The following is a 15,950-nucleotide window of genomic DNA, read 5'->3' on the forward strand; positions in this document are numbered from 1 at the left end:
GTCAGGGTATATGCAGCAGTTTGGGCCGCCTGGCTCGTTGCGAACTGTTGCGACCATTTATTCCTAACAAAGACCGTAATTAATTTGCCAGAATTGTACATAATTATGACATAACATTGAAGGTTGTAAAATGTAACAGCAATATTTAGACTTATATTTCACTGAAAGAATGAACATTTTGTTTTCGAAATGATAGTTTCCGGATTTGACCATATTAATGACATAAGGCTTGTATTTCTATGTGTTTTTATGTTATAATTAAGTCTATGATTTGATATTTGATAGAGCAGTCTGACTGAGCGGTGGTAGGCAGCAGCAGGCTCGTAAGCATTCATTCAAACAGCACTTTCGTGCATTTGCCAGCAGCTTTTCATTGTGCTTCAAGCATTGAGCTGTTTATGACTTCAAGCCTATCAACTCCCGAGATTAGGCTGGTGTAACCAATGTGAAATGGCTAGCTAGTTAGCGGGGTGCGCGCTAATAGCATTTCAATCAGTGACGGCAATCGCTCTTAGACCTTGAAGTAGTTGTTCCCCTTACTCTGCAAGGGCTGCGGCATTTGTGGGTCAATGGATAACGATGCTTCGAGGGTGGCTGTTTTCGATGTGTTCCTGGTTTGAGCCCAGGTAGGGGCGAGGAGAGGGACGGAAGCTATACTGTTACACTGACAATACTAAAGTGCCTATAAGAACATCCAATAGTCAAAGGTACAGTATATGAAATACAAATGGTATAGAGAGAAATAGTCCTATAATTCCTATAATAAATACAACCTAAAACTTCTTACCTGGGAATATTGAAGACTCATGTTAAAAGGAACCACCAGCTTTCATATGTTCTCATGTTCTGAGCAAGGAACTTAAACGTTAGCTTTTTTACATGGCACATATTGCACTTTTACTTTCTTCTCCAACACTTTGTTTTTGCATTATTTAAACCAAATTGAACGTTTCATTATTTATTTGAGGCTGATTTTATTGATGTATTATATTAAGTTAAAATAAAAGTGTTCATTCAGTATTGTTGTAATTGTCATTATTACAAATAAAGAAATAAATACAAATCGGCCAATTAATCGGTATCGGCTTTTTTTGGTCCTCCAATAATCGGTATCGGCGTTGAAAAATCATAATCGGTCGACCTCTAGCCCGTAGCATTGAAGGCAAGGGAAGCCAGCGAGCATTTGGCCTCCCTTGATAAAAAAAAGTATAAAAAAATGTGCCAATCAGCATTGAGCTAAACTGAGCTAAACTGAGTTAGCTCAACTGTGAATGGTCCTGGCGCACCAAAAAAAGGTGTCAAGGGAAGCCAGCTTGGATTTTGGCTCTTATCAAATCACATTGAGAGCATACGTCATTGACAGAAAAAACTTGAATTGTTGCATCTCGTTGTGTTGTTGTCCTCCGGTGGCTAGCTAGCTAGTTAAAATGATCCCTTTCCTAAATTAGCCATGGATGGAGATTGGGATTTGGTGTTACTTCATTCTCTGTGCTGGCCAATGATTGTAATGGCGATTCAGATTCAACCATTAATTCATACATTGTTGTGCCCCTGGACTGAGAGGATGGAAGTTCAATATGTAGCTAGATGTAGAAGGCTAATGTTAACTAGCTAACGTTACCCATGAATGGAAGTTAGGCTAGCGAGCAAGCATTTTAACCAGGTAGCCTAGGATAACAAAATAGTGATAGACCGTTTTGTCAACATGAAAGAGAGGAGGATGGCATTAGTGGGAGTTAACATGTTTTTCTACTTGCACGAACGAACACACACACACACACACACACACACACACACACACACACACACACACACACACACACACACACACACACACACACACACACACACACACACACACACACACACACACACACACACACACACACAAATCAGAACCATGGATAGCCACATTATACTTAGCCTAAGTTGATTGGACTAAATTATTTTTGGTATCTTTTAGTTGTCACTGTATTAGACTAAGCCGAGGTGATTTGATGATGAAATGTTGAAAATAAAATGATGCTGGAATAGTGGAGGCAGCTCCTGTTTTCTTTGTGACTTGCTGTAACTCTCTGTGGTTCTAAATCAATAGTTGTTAAGTGGTCCGAAAATGTCGGAAACATTAACTTGCTTGACCATGCTGTAGATCATGTAACTGTCTGTTACTGTAGATGCAATATGCTTTGTGGACTTCACTGGTCAGGGGTTGAAATCCGGTTTTGTGATAAAACAATATATCACGCACCGCTACTGCCTACTGGACAGGAGCGGGGTGAAACAGGTGAGAGACAAGAGACAGGAGAGGTGCCAAATTTCAGAGGTGGAAAATGAAGGTAAGGTGTGCAAAAAGTCAGAAAGTTTGAAAATGTTGAAGGTGAGAAAACAGAAGTATTTTTGCATCCGTGCTTGCTTGTGTTAAAAAGAGAACAAGATATTTTGAGAGAATTTCAAAAAGGCCATAACGAGGATAACAGAAAAAAACAGCATCTCTTGTTCACCACAGGATGAGCATGAAAGAGAGAGAGAGAAAACAAGAGGATAATAAAGAGGGAGAGCGAGATATGTCGATGGTGTTACCTGACTCGGAGGTGTGCGCTGCGTGAGTCGTTGCCCCCTACGGAGGTGACCCTGCAGGTGTAGGTCCCGATGTCACCTGACCAGGTCTGGGAGATGTGAAGGGTACCATCAGGGTCCAGACGGATACGGGGGATAGACTGGGCGTTGATGACCGATCCCTCCTTTTCCCAAACATACCTACAGTATAACACACAGATAGTTTGGATGTTAGTTACCATTGGTCAACTATACGGAAAATAACGGGAAAAGTATGTGGACAGCTGCTACATGCTTCAGCACTCGGCGGTCCTGTTCTGTGAGCTTGTGTGGCGTACCACTACGCGGCTAAGCAGTTGTTGCTCTAGAAGTTTCCACTTCACAATAACAGCACTTACAGTTGACCGGGGCAGCTCTAGCAGGGCAGAAATTTGACAAACTGACTTGTTGGAAAGGTGGCATCTTATGACGGTGCCACGTTGAAAGTCACTAAGCTCTTCAGTACGGGCCATTCTACTGCCAATGTTTGTCTATGGAGATTGCATGTCGGTGTGCTCGATTTTATACACCTGTCAGCAACGGGTGTGACTGAAATAGCTGAACCCACTAATTTGAAGGGGTGTCCACATACTTATGGCCATGTAGTGTACGTCTACAATAGAAGATTATCTGAACAACTTTGTGCCAGTTTGAAGTGTGTGGTTCCAAAGCATCAATCAATATTTTCCCTCTTGCACACTCTCTCTCTGCTACATACACACACTATCACACATCCACACACGGACACATTCGCACACACACACACACACATGTGTGTGTGTGTGTGTGTGTGTGTGTGTGTGTGTGTGTGTGTGTGTGTGTGTGTGTGTGTGTGTGTGTGTGTCAGAAAAATCTGAAGAATCCCCATGACGGTTCGCTCTTCATTAAAAGGCAAGTCCAGGTCTATTATAGGCTCCTTTCATCTCTCCCACATTATGATTGTAGCCAATACCGGGCAGGAAAACACTGTCTCTGACACTAGCATATCAAAAGACTGATTCAAACACATCACAAATGATCTGCTCAAATGCAAAGCGCACACACACATACACACACACACACACACACACACACACACACACACACACACACACACACACACACACACACACACACACACACACACACACACACACACACACACACACACACACACACACACACACACACACACACACACACACACACACACACACACACACACACACACACACACACACACACACACACACACACTCATCAAGGCATAGAGAGAGGTCGAGAGCGAGATCTGAATACTGACAGCTATTGAACTTGACTATACTTTGTATTAGTGTCCTACATCACACAGCTCAATAGCTTTAGACAGTGGTGTTATTGTAGGACCGGTGGGAAGGTGCTGTATGTGTGTTGCTTCTTAACATGCACAGCAGGTGTAGGCTCGGGCCTCTGTGACCTTGTCATTTTGTGCATTGTTAGTGTGTGCTGTTGTATGTAAGGTTGGAGAAAAGTGTACGTGTGTGTCTGTGTGTTAATGCTGAGCGATTAGTGCTTTTTTAAGGTTAGTTCGGTTTCGGTTTGATTATTTAAAAAATTATCAGTTTTCAATTTTGGTTTCAAAAATGTCTGACAAAATCACTATTTTAGTAGTTCTTCAAAGTGAATAATGCATACTTTTATGGATGCTGAATACCAACTATCAATCACTTAGATCATGTATTTTCAGGTAGAGATACCTCGAAACAACAGCTTTCTATGCCTTTCGATCACACATTCTTCTGTCTCTTCTCTCAGAGTCTGCCTGACACTAACCTAACGTAGCAGAGGCCTAAGGAACACACAGACGGGACAAGTAGGCGCGCAATTGAAAATGGTCATTGTAGTTAATAATGCAAAACACATTGTAATTTTGAGCTAAACTATGTAGAATATTAGCCTCTTGGAAACTACATCTCCCTACTATATCGCACAAATTTATCTTTAGAGAAATAATTGAACGATGTTGTTTAAAAACTGAAAAATCGCTCAGCACTATTCTGTGTTTCTATGTGTGTCTCTCTCTGTTTGTGTGTTGGTCGGTGGGTGGTTTGGTTGGTGGATGTGTGTGGGTGCGTTGTGTGTGTGCGTTTGTGTCACTGTACATCGTGATTGGTGTGTGTGTGTCATCTCCTACCTAACGGTGACACTGGGGTCGTGTGTAACTCCACAGGTCATGGTGGCCTTGGTGCCTTTGATGACACTCTGGTCCTGAGGGGGGGTGTTGATACGTGTACGAGCTATAGGGGAGAGAGAGAGTGGATGCATGAATACACATGTTCTGATTTCGCCAAGTGGCACATTTTGTCACTGGATCAAGTCACATGCTGTCCCTGGATCAAGTCACACGTTGTCCCTGGATCAAGTCCATCAACTAATCAGATAATAGTCTGCTATGTGACATCATCAAAATGTGCAAGATTTAGCGAGTCTCACCCAGGGACCGACGCAGTGCACAAGACACTCCCTCCTCCCACCTACACACATACACACACACACACTCACCCCACACCAACAGGTCAGCAGCAGCCTCGTCTATGCCCCGGGAGTTGCTGGCCATGCAGTTATAGGTGCCAGCGTCTGATAAGTGGGAAGGAGAGATGAGCAGGCTGCCTGACTCCAGCAGGGTGAACCTGGGCAGCTGGACAGAACCACTGGCTAGGACACGCTCACCTGGGGGTAGAGAGAGAGAGAGAGTGAGAAAGAGTGAGAAAGAGAGAGAGAGAGAAAGAGAGAGAGAGAGAGAAACACAGTTAATTTCAGACACTCATATGTGTTTTTATAACTGACCTCTGATGTCTTGATGGGTTGGAAAAATGTAGGGGAAGCTGGGGAAACTGTTTGTGGTAACTGATTGATTGATTGAGTGTTACTATTTATTGATTTAATTTCGTATTCAATGTTAATTTGCAAAAGAGACCTGCGGTTCAATATCGCTGCCCACACCTGCTCGCCCGTCTAGCATCACTACTCTGGACAGTTCTGACTTAGAATATGTGGACAACTACAAATACCTAGGTGTCTGGTTAGACTGTAAACTCTCCTTCCAGACTCACATTAACTTCTTATGGCTGGGGGGCAGTATTGAGTAGCTTGTATGAATAAGGTGCCCAGAGTAAACTGCCTGTTACTCAGGCCCAGAAGCTACGATATGCATATTATTAGATTTGGATAGAAAACACGCTGAAGTTTCTAAAACTGTTTGAATGATGTCTGTGAGTATAACAGAACTCATATGGCAGGCAAAAACCTGAGAAAAAATCCAACCAGGAAGTGGGAAATCTGAGGTTTGTAGGTTTTCAAGTCTTTGCCTATCCAAGATACAGTGTAAATTTGGTCCGATTGCACTTCCTAAGGCTTCCACTAGATGTCAACAGTCTTTAGAACCTTGTTTCAGGCTTCTACTGTGAAGGGGAAGCGAATAAGAGCTGTTTGACGAAGAGGTCTGGCAGAATGCCATGCGCTAAGTCATACGCGCTCCCGTGAGAGTGAGCTCTGTTCCTTTTCATTTCTAAAGACAAAGGAATTGTCCGGTTGGAATATTATTGAAGAGTTATGATAAAAACATCCTAAAGATTGATTATATATTATATATGTTTCTACGAACTGTAATGGAACTTTTTGACTTTTCGTCTGGACTAAGTGCCTGCTCCTCGTGAATTTGTATTTTGTGAACTAAACGCGGAAACAAAAAGGAGGTATTTGGACATAAATGATGGACTTTATCGAACAAAACAAACATTTATTGTGGAACTGGGATTCCTGGGAGTGCATTCCGATGAAGATCATCAAAGGTAAGTGAATATTTACAATGCTATTTCTGACTTCTGTTGACTCCACAACATGGCGGGTATCTGTATGGCTTGTTTTGGTGCCTCAGCGCTGTACTCAGATTATTTCATGGTGTGCTTTTTCCGTAAAGCTTTTTTGAAATCTGACTCAGCGGTTGCATTAAGGAGAAGTATATCTTTAAGCATCTCCAATCCAAAATTAAATCTAGAATCGGCTTCCTATTTCGAATAAAAGCATCCTACACTCATGCTGGCAAACATACCCTCGTAAAACTGACCATCCTACCGATCCTCGACTTTGGCGATGTCATTTACAAAATAGCCTCCAACACTCTACTCAGCAAATTGGATGCAGTCTATCACAGTGCCATCTGTTTTGTCACCAAAGCCCCATATACTACCCACCACTGCGACCTGTATGCTCTCGTTGGCTGGCCCTCGCTTCATATTCGTCACTAAACCCACTGGCTCCAGGTCATCTATAAGTCTCTGCTAGGTAAAGCCCCGCCTTATCTCAGCTCACTGGTCACCATAGCAGCACCCACTCGTAGCACGTGCTCCAGCAGATATATTTCACTGGTCACCCCCAAAGCCAATTCCTCCTTCGGCCGCCTTTCCTTCCAGTTCTCTGCTGCCAATGACTGGAACGAACTGCAAAAATCACTGAAGCTGGAGACTCATATTTCCCTCACTAGCTTTAAGCACCAGCGGTCAGAGCAGCTCACAGATCACTGAAACTGTACATAGCTCATCTGTAAATAGCCCATCCAACTACCTCATCCCCATACTGTTATTTATTTAATTTATTTTGCTCCTTTGCACCCCAGTATCTCTACTTGCACACTCATCTTCTGCGCATTTATCACTCCAGTGTTAATGCTATATTGTAATTACTTCGCCACCATGGCCTATTTATTGCTTTACCTCCCTTATCCTACCTCATTTGCACACACTGTATATATACTTTTTCTATTGTATTATTGACTGTATGTTTGTTTATTCCATGAGTAACTGTGCTGTTGTTTGTGTCGCACTGCTTTGCTTTATCTTGGCCAGGTCGCAGTTGTAAATGAGAACTTGTTCTCAACTGGCCTACCTGGTTAAATAAAGGTGAAATAAAAATAAAAATAAAATAAAAAAATATGACTCTCTGCTTAAATAAAGGTTAAATAAAAAACGTAATAAACTAATGGCTGGTATTTGTCTGCATTAGCTAGATAGACTGGTACCATGGGAGATACTGTGGATTCATCCAGCCTTTTGCAGATAGTTGAGTAATGTTATGATTGGACTGCTCCGTTCTGGTTAAGTCCATTATTCAATCATAATGGAAGAAACATATTGTGAAAGTCTGCTTCTCCCCTATGACACAGTGTGTGCCTGGTGGAGGGGTGCAGTGGAGAGAGTCTGACCTTTCTGCCAGGTGATGGCCGGTCTGGGAGCTCCTGATGTTTCACAGTGGAGGATGATTGACATGCCGTCAATCACTGTACTGTCGGATGGCCCAGCTGTGATATTAGGGGCGATGCCTGAGGGGATACGCGCACGTACGCGCACACACACACACACACACACACACGAGAGACGGAGAGAGAGCAGGTTAGAGAATACACAGACAACACATACTGATGAGAGAGAAGGTAAGGTGCATGTCATTTTTTGTTGTTGAAAAAAAAACAGACAAACACACGCATGTACACGGGCACGCACACACACACACACACACACAGACACACACCCCTTCACACACATTGATTGGAAGCACAAAGGCAGGCAGAGGGTTACAGAGAGGTGAGGGAAAGAAGTTGTCTTCAATAGGAACTCATCAAACCCCTCCAGACATTAATGGCTGTGTCTGAGACAGACTTTTTCTCTGTCCTGGATCTGTGTTCAGCGAGCGCTTTGTAGCTCTAACACTCCCAGGATCAACACAGCAGTCACCCACTTTTCATTCCCTTCATACCATCCACTCACAACCCAGAAAGAAAGAGAGAGAGCGCGAAAGAGAGAGAGGGAGGGAGTGAAGGAAAAGGGAACGCACAGGGCGACAAAGCCTTCTCCCCCGTTCACAACAGGCAATTAATCAAAGTCTTAGAAGATGACATCAGAACATGCCACTCGTAGAACTGACAGAGAGAGAGAGGAAGAGAGGAAGGTAAAGAAAGAGAGTTAGAGAAAGAGAAGGGAGTGGTATAGAGAACAGGGAGGGCTAGGGAGAGCAGCAATAAACCAGGTAGGCTGAGACGGATAAGAGGACGGTGCTTCAGGTAGAGAGAGGGAGGGGTGTACTAACAGAACAATTCATTCATTCTGATAACAGGGTTCAAATAAGTGGTACACATCAACGCAGGAAGTATGTAAAATGAATGAGTAAAGGGAGCGCGAGGAGTAAGACGGTGAGTAAAAAGACAGAATAAAAAGAACAGCATGGAGACTCACTAGTGACAGCCAGGTAGGTGTTGGTCTGCACCTCTCCAGCTAGGTTCCGGGCGAAACACTGGAACATTCCTGTGTCGTCGGGCAGAAGGCCATTGACCTGCAGACTGCCCCCCACCAACACCCTGTACCTGGGGGTCTTCACCGGACTGATGGGCACCGCATCCTTATACCACACAATGTCTGGCTGAGGCACACCTAGAGGAGGGAGAGAGGTAGTTATATACTGGAAAAGTGGTAAACACACTTTTGTCCTGTATATGTGGATATGTGGGGATATATAATCAAACACACACATACCTGGATATGTGGATATGTGGGGACAGAAATGCACAAACATAGACACAGACAGATACACATGTGATCATGCTCTGAACTCATACATGTGCGTCCAGATGGACACATGAATGCATATGCATACACACAGATACCCAGAAATGTGCACGTCTCACCTCGTGCCTGGCAGGGGATATCCACCACTTTCTCCATCTCAGCAGTGATGTGTTTCTCTGGTTCCTTCACAAACTGGGGAGGCTCTGAAGGAGAGAGAGATATGGTCATCCACTAAAAGTCTCACACATTTGCATGATTTACGCAAAACACATGTTTCTCAAGATATGATTTGGCCATTCAGAATCAATGTGGATTGTAAATTCATGAACACAGATCAAACTAAACTAATGCATACCTTGAACATGTAAGATTGCCCCAGATTCTCACCCTGTACATGTAAATAGGCCCCTGAGAGGCCACAGAGTCTTACCTTGAACATGTAGGTAGGCCCCAGATATATTCTTACCTTGAACATGTAGGTAGGCCCCAGATATATTCATACCTTGAACATGTAGGTAGGCCCCAGATATATTCTTACCTTGAACATGTAGGTAGGCCCCAGATATATTCTTACCTTGAACATGTAGGTAGGCCCCAGATATATTCGTACCTTGAACATGTAGGTAGGCCCCAGATATATTCTTACCTTGAACATGTAGGTAGGCCCCTGAGAGGCCACAGAGTCTTACCTTGAACATGTAGGTAGGCCCCAGATATATTCGTACCTTGAACATGTAGGTAGGCCCCAGATATATTCTTACCTTGAACATGTAGGTAGGCCCCAGATATATTCGTACCTTGAACATGTAGGTAGGCCCCAGATATATTCTTACATTGAACATGTAGGTAGGCCCCAGATATATTCTTACCTTGAACATGTAGGTAGGCCCCAGATATATTCTTACCTTGAACATGTAGGTAGGCCCCAGATATATTATCACCTTGAACATGTAGGTAGGCCCCAGATATATTATCACCTTGAACATGTAGGTAGGCCCCAGATATATTCTTACCTTGAACATGTAGGTAGGCCCCAGATATATTCGTACCTTGAACATGTAGGTAGGCCCCAGATATATTCTTACCTTGAACATGTAGGTAGGCCCCAGATATATTATCACCTTGAACATGTAGGTAGGCCCCAGATATATTCTTACCTTGAACATGTAGGTAGGCCCCAGATATATTCTTACCTTGAACATGTAGGTAGGCCCCAGATATATTCATACCTTGAACATGTAGGTAGGCCCCATATATATTCTTACATTGAACATGTAGGTAGGCCCCAGATATATTATTACCTTGAACATGTAGGTAGGCCCCAGATATATTCTTACCTTGAACATGTAGGTAGGCCCCAGATATATTCATACCTTGAACATGTAGGTAGGACCCATATATATTCATACCTTGAACATGTAGGTAGGCCCCAGATATATTCATACCTTGAACATGTAGGTAGGCCCCAGATATATTCTTACCTTGAACATGTAGGTAGGCCTAGGCCCCAGATATATTCATACCTTGAACATGTAGGTAGGCCTAGGCCCCATATACAGTATATTCACACCTTGAACATGTAGGTAGGCCCCAGATATATTCTTACCTTGAACATGTAGGTAGGCCCCAGATATATTCTTACCTTGAACATGTAGGTAGGCCCCAGATATATTCTTACCTTGAACATGTAGGTAGGCCCCAGATATATTCATACCTTGAACATGTAGGTAGGCCCCATATATATTCTTACATTGAACATGTAGGTAGGCCCCAGATATATTATTACCTTGAACATGTAGGTAGGCCCCAGATATATTCTTACATTGAACATGTAGGTAGGCCCCAGATATATTCATACCTTGAACATGTAGGTAGGCTCCAGATATATTCATACCTTGAACATGTAGGTAGGCTCCAGATATATTCATACCTTGAACATGTAGGTAGGCCCCAGATATATTCGTACCTTGAACATGTAGGTAGGCCCCAGATATATTCATACCTTGAACATGTAGGTAGGCTCCAGATATATTCATACCTTGAACATGTAGGTAGGCCCCAGATATATTCTTACCTTGAACATGTAGGTAGGCTCCAGATATATTCATACCTTGAACATGTAGGTAGGCTCCAGATATATTCATACCTTGAACATGTAGGTAGGCTCCAGATATATTCATACCTTGAACATGTAGGTAGGCTCCAGATATATTCATACCTTGAACATGTAGGTAGGCCCCAGATATATTCTTACCTTGAACATGTAGGTAGGCCCCAGCGTTGACAGAAGGCACACTGCTGCTGCGGAGGACCACCTCACACTCATAGAACCCTGAGTCACTGACCACAGGGCTGATAATGGTCAGTCTGCGGTTGAAGTCACTCAGACCACTGGTGACAAGAACCCTGTTCTTCCTCCATGTGATGCTGAGTTTGATCAGGGGTCTGGGACGGAAGCAAGAGAGAGACAGAGTGAGTGAGTGAGTGAGTGAGTGAGTGAGTGAGTGAGTGAGTGAGTGAGTGAGTGAGTGAGTGAGTGAGTGAGTGAGTGAGTGAGTGAGTGAGTGAGTGAGTGAGTGAGTGAGTGAGTGAGTGAGTGAGAGAGAGAGAGAGAGAGAGTCATGATATTGAAAAGACACAAATATATTTACAGAATATTTACAGAACAAACACAGGCAGATTAGTAGTTGACTCATTAATCACTCATTACACTTTTGTTAAAAAAAATTGTCTTCTCAAAAAATTATCCATCAAAACCAATCAGTCTGGCAGGAAGACAACAGATGATGACAGATTTGAGACTAGAGAGTGGGGAAGCATGGATTTACCTGGCGTTGGCGACACACTCCATGGTGACTTCAGAAGTGCCTGACACTACACTGGTGTTCCTGGGGGGGATGATTATGGTGGGGGCGATAGGGTCAGCAGGACCACCCACATCTGGAGAGAGAGAGGGAGAGAAAGAGAAATATATAGAGTACTGCACACACTACAATTACTTAGGTCAATATCCACTAATAATAAAAACTCAAAAAATAGCAATTAAGTTTTGGAAACATCTAAAATACAGTGACCCCCTCTCATATCATTACCAAGCCCTGCAATACCAAGAGCTGAGCAAAGAAAAGAGTCCCTTCATCCAGCTGGTCCTGGGGCTGAGGTCACAAACCTGTTCTACTAACACACTGAAGCATCAGTCCCCTCATCCAGCTGGTCCTGGGGCTGAGTTCACAAACCTGTTCTACTAACACACTGAAGCCTCAGTCCCCTCATCCAGCTGGTCCTGGGGCTGAGTTCACAAACCTGTTCTACTAACACACTGAAGCCTCAGTCCCCTCATCCAGCTGGTCCTGGGGCTGAGGTCACAAACCTGTTCTACTAACACACTGAAGCCTCAGTCCCCTCATCCAGCTGGTCCTGGGGCTGAGTTCACAAACCTGTTCTACTAACACACTGAAGCCTCAGGACCCTCATCCAGCTGGTCCTGGGGCTGAGTTCACAAACCTGTTCTACTAACACACTGAAGCCTCAGGACCCTCATCCAGCTGGTCCTGGGGCTGAGTTCACAAACCTGTTCTACTAACACACTGAAGCCTCAGGACCCTCATCCAGCTGGTCCTGGGGCTGAGTTCACAAACCTGTTCTACTAACACACTGAAGCCTCAGGACCCTCATCCAGCTGGTCCTGGGGCTGAGTTCACAAACCTGTTCTACTAACACACTGAAGCCTCAGGACCCTCATCCAGCTGGTCCTGGGGCTGAGTACACAAACCTGTTCTACTAACACACTGAAGCCTCAGGACCCTCATCCAGCTGGTCCTGGGGCTGAGTTCACAAACCTGTTCTACTAACACACTGAAGCCTCAGGACCCTCATCCAGCTGGTCCTGGGGCTGAGTACACAAACCTGTTCTACTAACACACTGAAGCCTCAGGACCCTCATCCAGCTGGTCCTGGGGCTGAGTACACAAACCTATTCTACTAACACACTGAGGCCTCAGGACCAGAACATCCAATCAATCAGATCAAACCAAATTACAACACAGTCAAAACAAAACTACATTACTTATTGGGAAACACAAGCACAAAGCACAAAGCAAAATGCAGTGCTATCTGGCCCTAAATCGACAGTACTATTTGACCATGGTTACTGATAAAAACCTTAGAAAAACCTTGACAAAGTACAGGCTCAGTGAGCAAAGCCTTGCCATTGAGAAGGGTAGACACAGGAAAACCTGGCACCCTGTAGAGGAAAGGTTTGAGTGTCATTTCCCCAAATTTGAAACCCTTATTCAAGGTTTCAAAGACCTCTCTGATGAGGATAGGCTACCCGTCCTGTTGGGGCAGGATGCAGAGAGCTGTGGGTTGGCAGCGCACTAGATTGCTGCCTGCCATTAGGTAAAGGACAGTGTCTGACAGACCAACCAACCTGCACATGTTCTCTATGCTTATTGTTCTTGTTCAATGTATGGTTATTTTTACCCTTGGTTATTGTTGTTACTGTTGTCCCATTGACAATACTGATTATTATTATTCATTATGTTAATATTGTAAATGTCCAAAGAAATCTTTGGCAACATGTACATTGTTACCTCATGCCAATAAAGCAAATTAAATGTAATTTAATTGAGAGAGAGCGAGAGAGGGAGAGAGAGAAAGAGACACATTTCCTCAGTGAAAACAATGTACTGAGCAAATGTCAAATAGTTTTTTACCAAATTACTGTACAACAGACCACGTATTCACCCTGCACACCCTAATTGACAAACAAACAAACCAAAACAAAGGCAAAGTCTTTTCATGCTTTGTTGATTTCAAAAAAGCTTTAGACTCAATTTGGCATGAGGGCCTGCTTTATACAAATTGATGGAAAGTGGTGTTGGGAGAAAAATAACCGACAATATAAAATCCATGTACACAAACAACAAGTGTGTGGTTAAAATTGGCAAAAAACACACACATTTCTTTCCAAGGGCCATGGGGTGAGACAGGGGTGCAGCTTAAGCCCCACCCTCTTCAACATATATATCAACGAATTGGCGAGGGCACTAGAACGGTCTGCAGGACCTGGCCTCACCCTACTAGAATCGGAAGTCAAATGTCTACTGTTTGCTGATGATCTGGTGCTTCTGTCCCCAACCAAGGAGGGTCTACAGCAGCACCTAGATCTTCTGCACAGATTCTGTCAGACCTGGGCCCTGACAGTAAATCTCAGTAAGACAAAAATAATGGTGTTCCAAAAAAGGTCCAGTTGCCACACTGCCCACAAAATGAGGTGGAAACTGAGCTGCACTTCCTAACCTCCTGCCAAATGTATGACCATATTAGAGACACATATTTCCCTCAGATTTCCCACAGAGCCCCACAAAGAATTTGAAAACAAATCCAATTTTGATAAACTCCCATATCTATTGGGTGAAATACCACAGTGTGCCATCACAGCAGAAAGATTTGTGACCTGTTGCCACAAGAAAAGGGCAACCAGTGAAGAACAAACACCATTGTAAATACAACCTATATTTATGTTTATTTGCACATCATTACAACACTGTATGTAGACATAATATGACATTGAAATGTCTTTATTCTTTTGGAACTTTTGTAAGTGTAAAGTTTATTGTAAATGTTTTATTGTTTATTTCACTTTTGTTTATTATCTATTTCACTTGCTTTGGCAATGTAAACATATGTTTCCCATGCCCATAAAGCCCTTAAATTGAATTGAAATTGAATTGAGAGAGAGTGGGAGAGAGAGAGAATGAAAGAGAGAACACAACAGGCTCAAACAGTGATCAGTGTGTGTTTTCTGTGTGCATGACAGCGGACTCTATACAATAGATATGATGCAATCTAAAAGGTATGCAGTTCATATTAAATGTCGCTGTGGATGGTCTGCTCTGGCTTATTAAATAGCCAAAGCTCATTTTCAGGCCGGAGCTGTGCTGAACAGTACATTTCATTTCCAGTGGGCAGAGTGGATAAGTGTACGTGTGTGCGGCCATGTGAGATATTGGAACTGACCGGAGCATACATCTCTGTTCATAGCACTGAGGAGAATAGAACAGGACAGTAGTGTGGCCACTGGTAATAACATTTGCTACGGAACTGGAAAAATGTGTAAATATTGCTACGCCAAAGTCAAAACTGTGAAAGACTAAACCTTAGAGAGGTAGAGAGAGAGAGAGAGAGAGAGAGAGAGAGAGAGAGAGAGCTTGTGTGTGGGATTGTGTGAGGATTCCAAGATGGAAAGATGCCCATGGCAGTAGGAAAGATGAGTCTAGAGTCCAGGAGAAACACATTGTGATCCATCTATCCTACCATGGCTGCATACACACCTCAGAAACAACTAAAGTTTGAGTGGGTGACAGGGCTGTGGCGGTCATGAAATTTTGTCAGAGGGTTATTGTTATGCAAAAGTATGCCAGTCTCACGGTAATTAACCGTTAATGAACATAAACAGGTTTAGCATCTCCAGGCCTCCACACATAGAAGCCACTGATGCACATCTTGGCAACGTCTACATTTAAAAAAATACAAGTATTCCATTATATATACACCATCACAATAAATCCATTATTTATTTTAGTCAGGTCTAAAGAAACATTATGACATGAATAAAATGTGTTTCAGAAGAAAATTCTATGAGTATGTTATCTGGCTATGTTGCATGCCATAGACTGTAGGCTTGCTTGTTTAGCTGACAAGATATGCTTATAAGCCCCTTGCCATTATTTTATATGATATGATTTTATAGTAAGACAAATATAATTGAACTTAGCT

At 43.2% G+C, this 15,950-nt stretch overlaps 1 protein-coding gene across 10 annotated transcripts in view; it reads right to left on the reverse strand.

Moving 5' to 3' along the window:
• sdk2b (sidekick cell adhesion molecule 2b) overlaps positions 1-15,950 on the reverse strand; it is a 464,977-nt gene that overhangs the window by 60,363 nt on the left and 388,664 nt on the right. For all 10 annotated transcript variants that reach the window (XM_071409554.1, XM_071409557.1, XM_071409551.1 and 7 more), the window contains exons 6-13: positions 11,999-12,110; positions 11,425-11,615; positions 9,290-9,373; positions 8,841-9,035; positions 7,814-7,930; positions 5,116-5,283; positions 4,748-4,850; positions 2,581-2,757 (exon numbers count right to left, since the gene is read on the reverse strand). In XM_071409554.1, the coding sequence (XP_071265655.1) occupies positions 2,581-2,757; positions 4,748-4,850; positions 5,116-5,283; positions 7,814-7,930; positions 8,841-9,035; positions 9,290-9,373; positions 11,425-11,615; positions 11,999-12,110 (1,147 nt within the window). The remainder of the gene's footprint in view (positions 1-2,580; positions 2,758-4,747; positions 4,851-5,115; positions 5,284-7,813; positions 7,931-8,840; positions 9,036-9,289; positions 9,374-11,424; positions 11,616-11,998; positions 12,111-15,950) is intronic.

This window comes from Salvelinus alpinus, chromosome 7 (assembly GCF_045679555.1).
Source record: "Salvelinus alpinus chromosome 7, SLU_Salpinus.1, whole genome shotgun sequence".
In the NCBI taxonomy this organism is placed as follows: domain Eukaryota; kingdom Metazoa; phylum Chordata; class Actinopteri; order Salmoniformes; family Salmonidae; genus Salvelinus; species Salvelinus alpinus.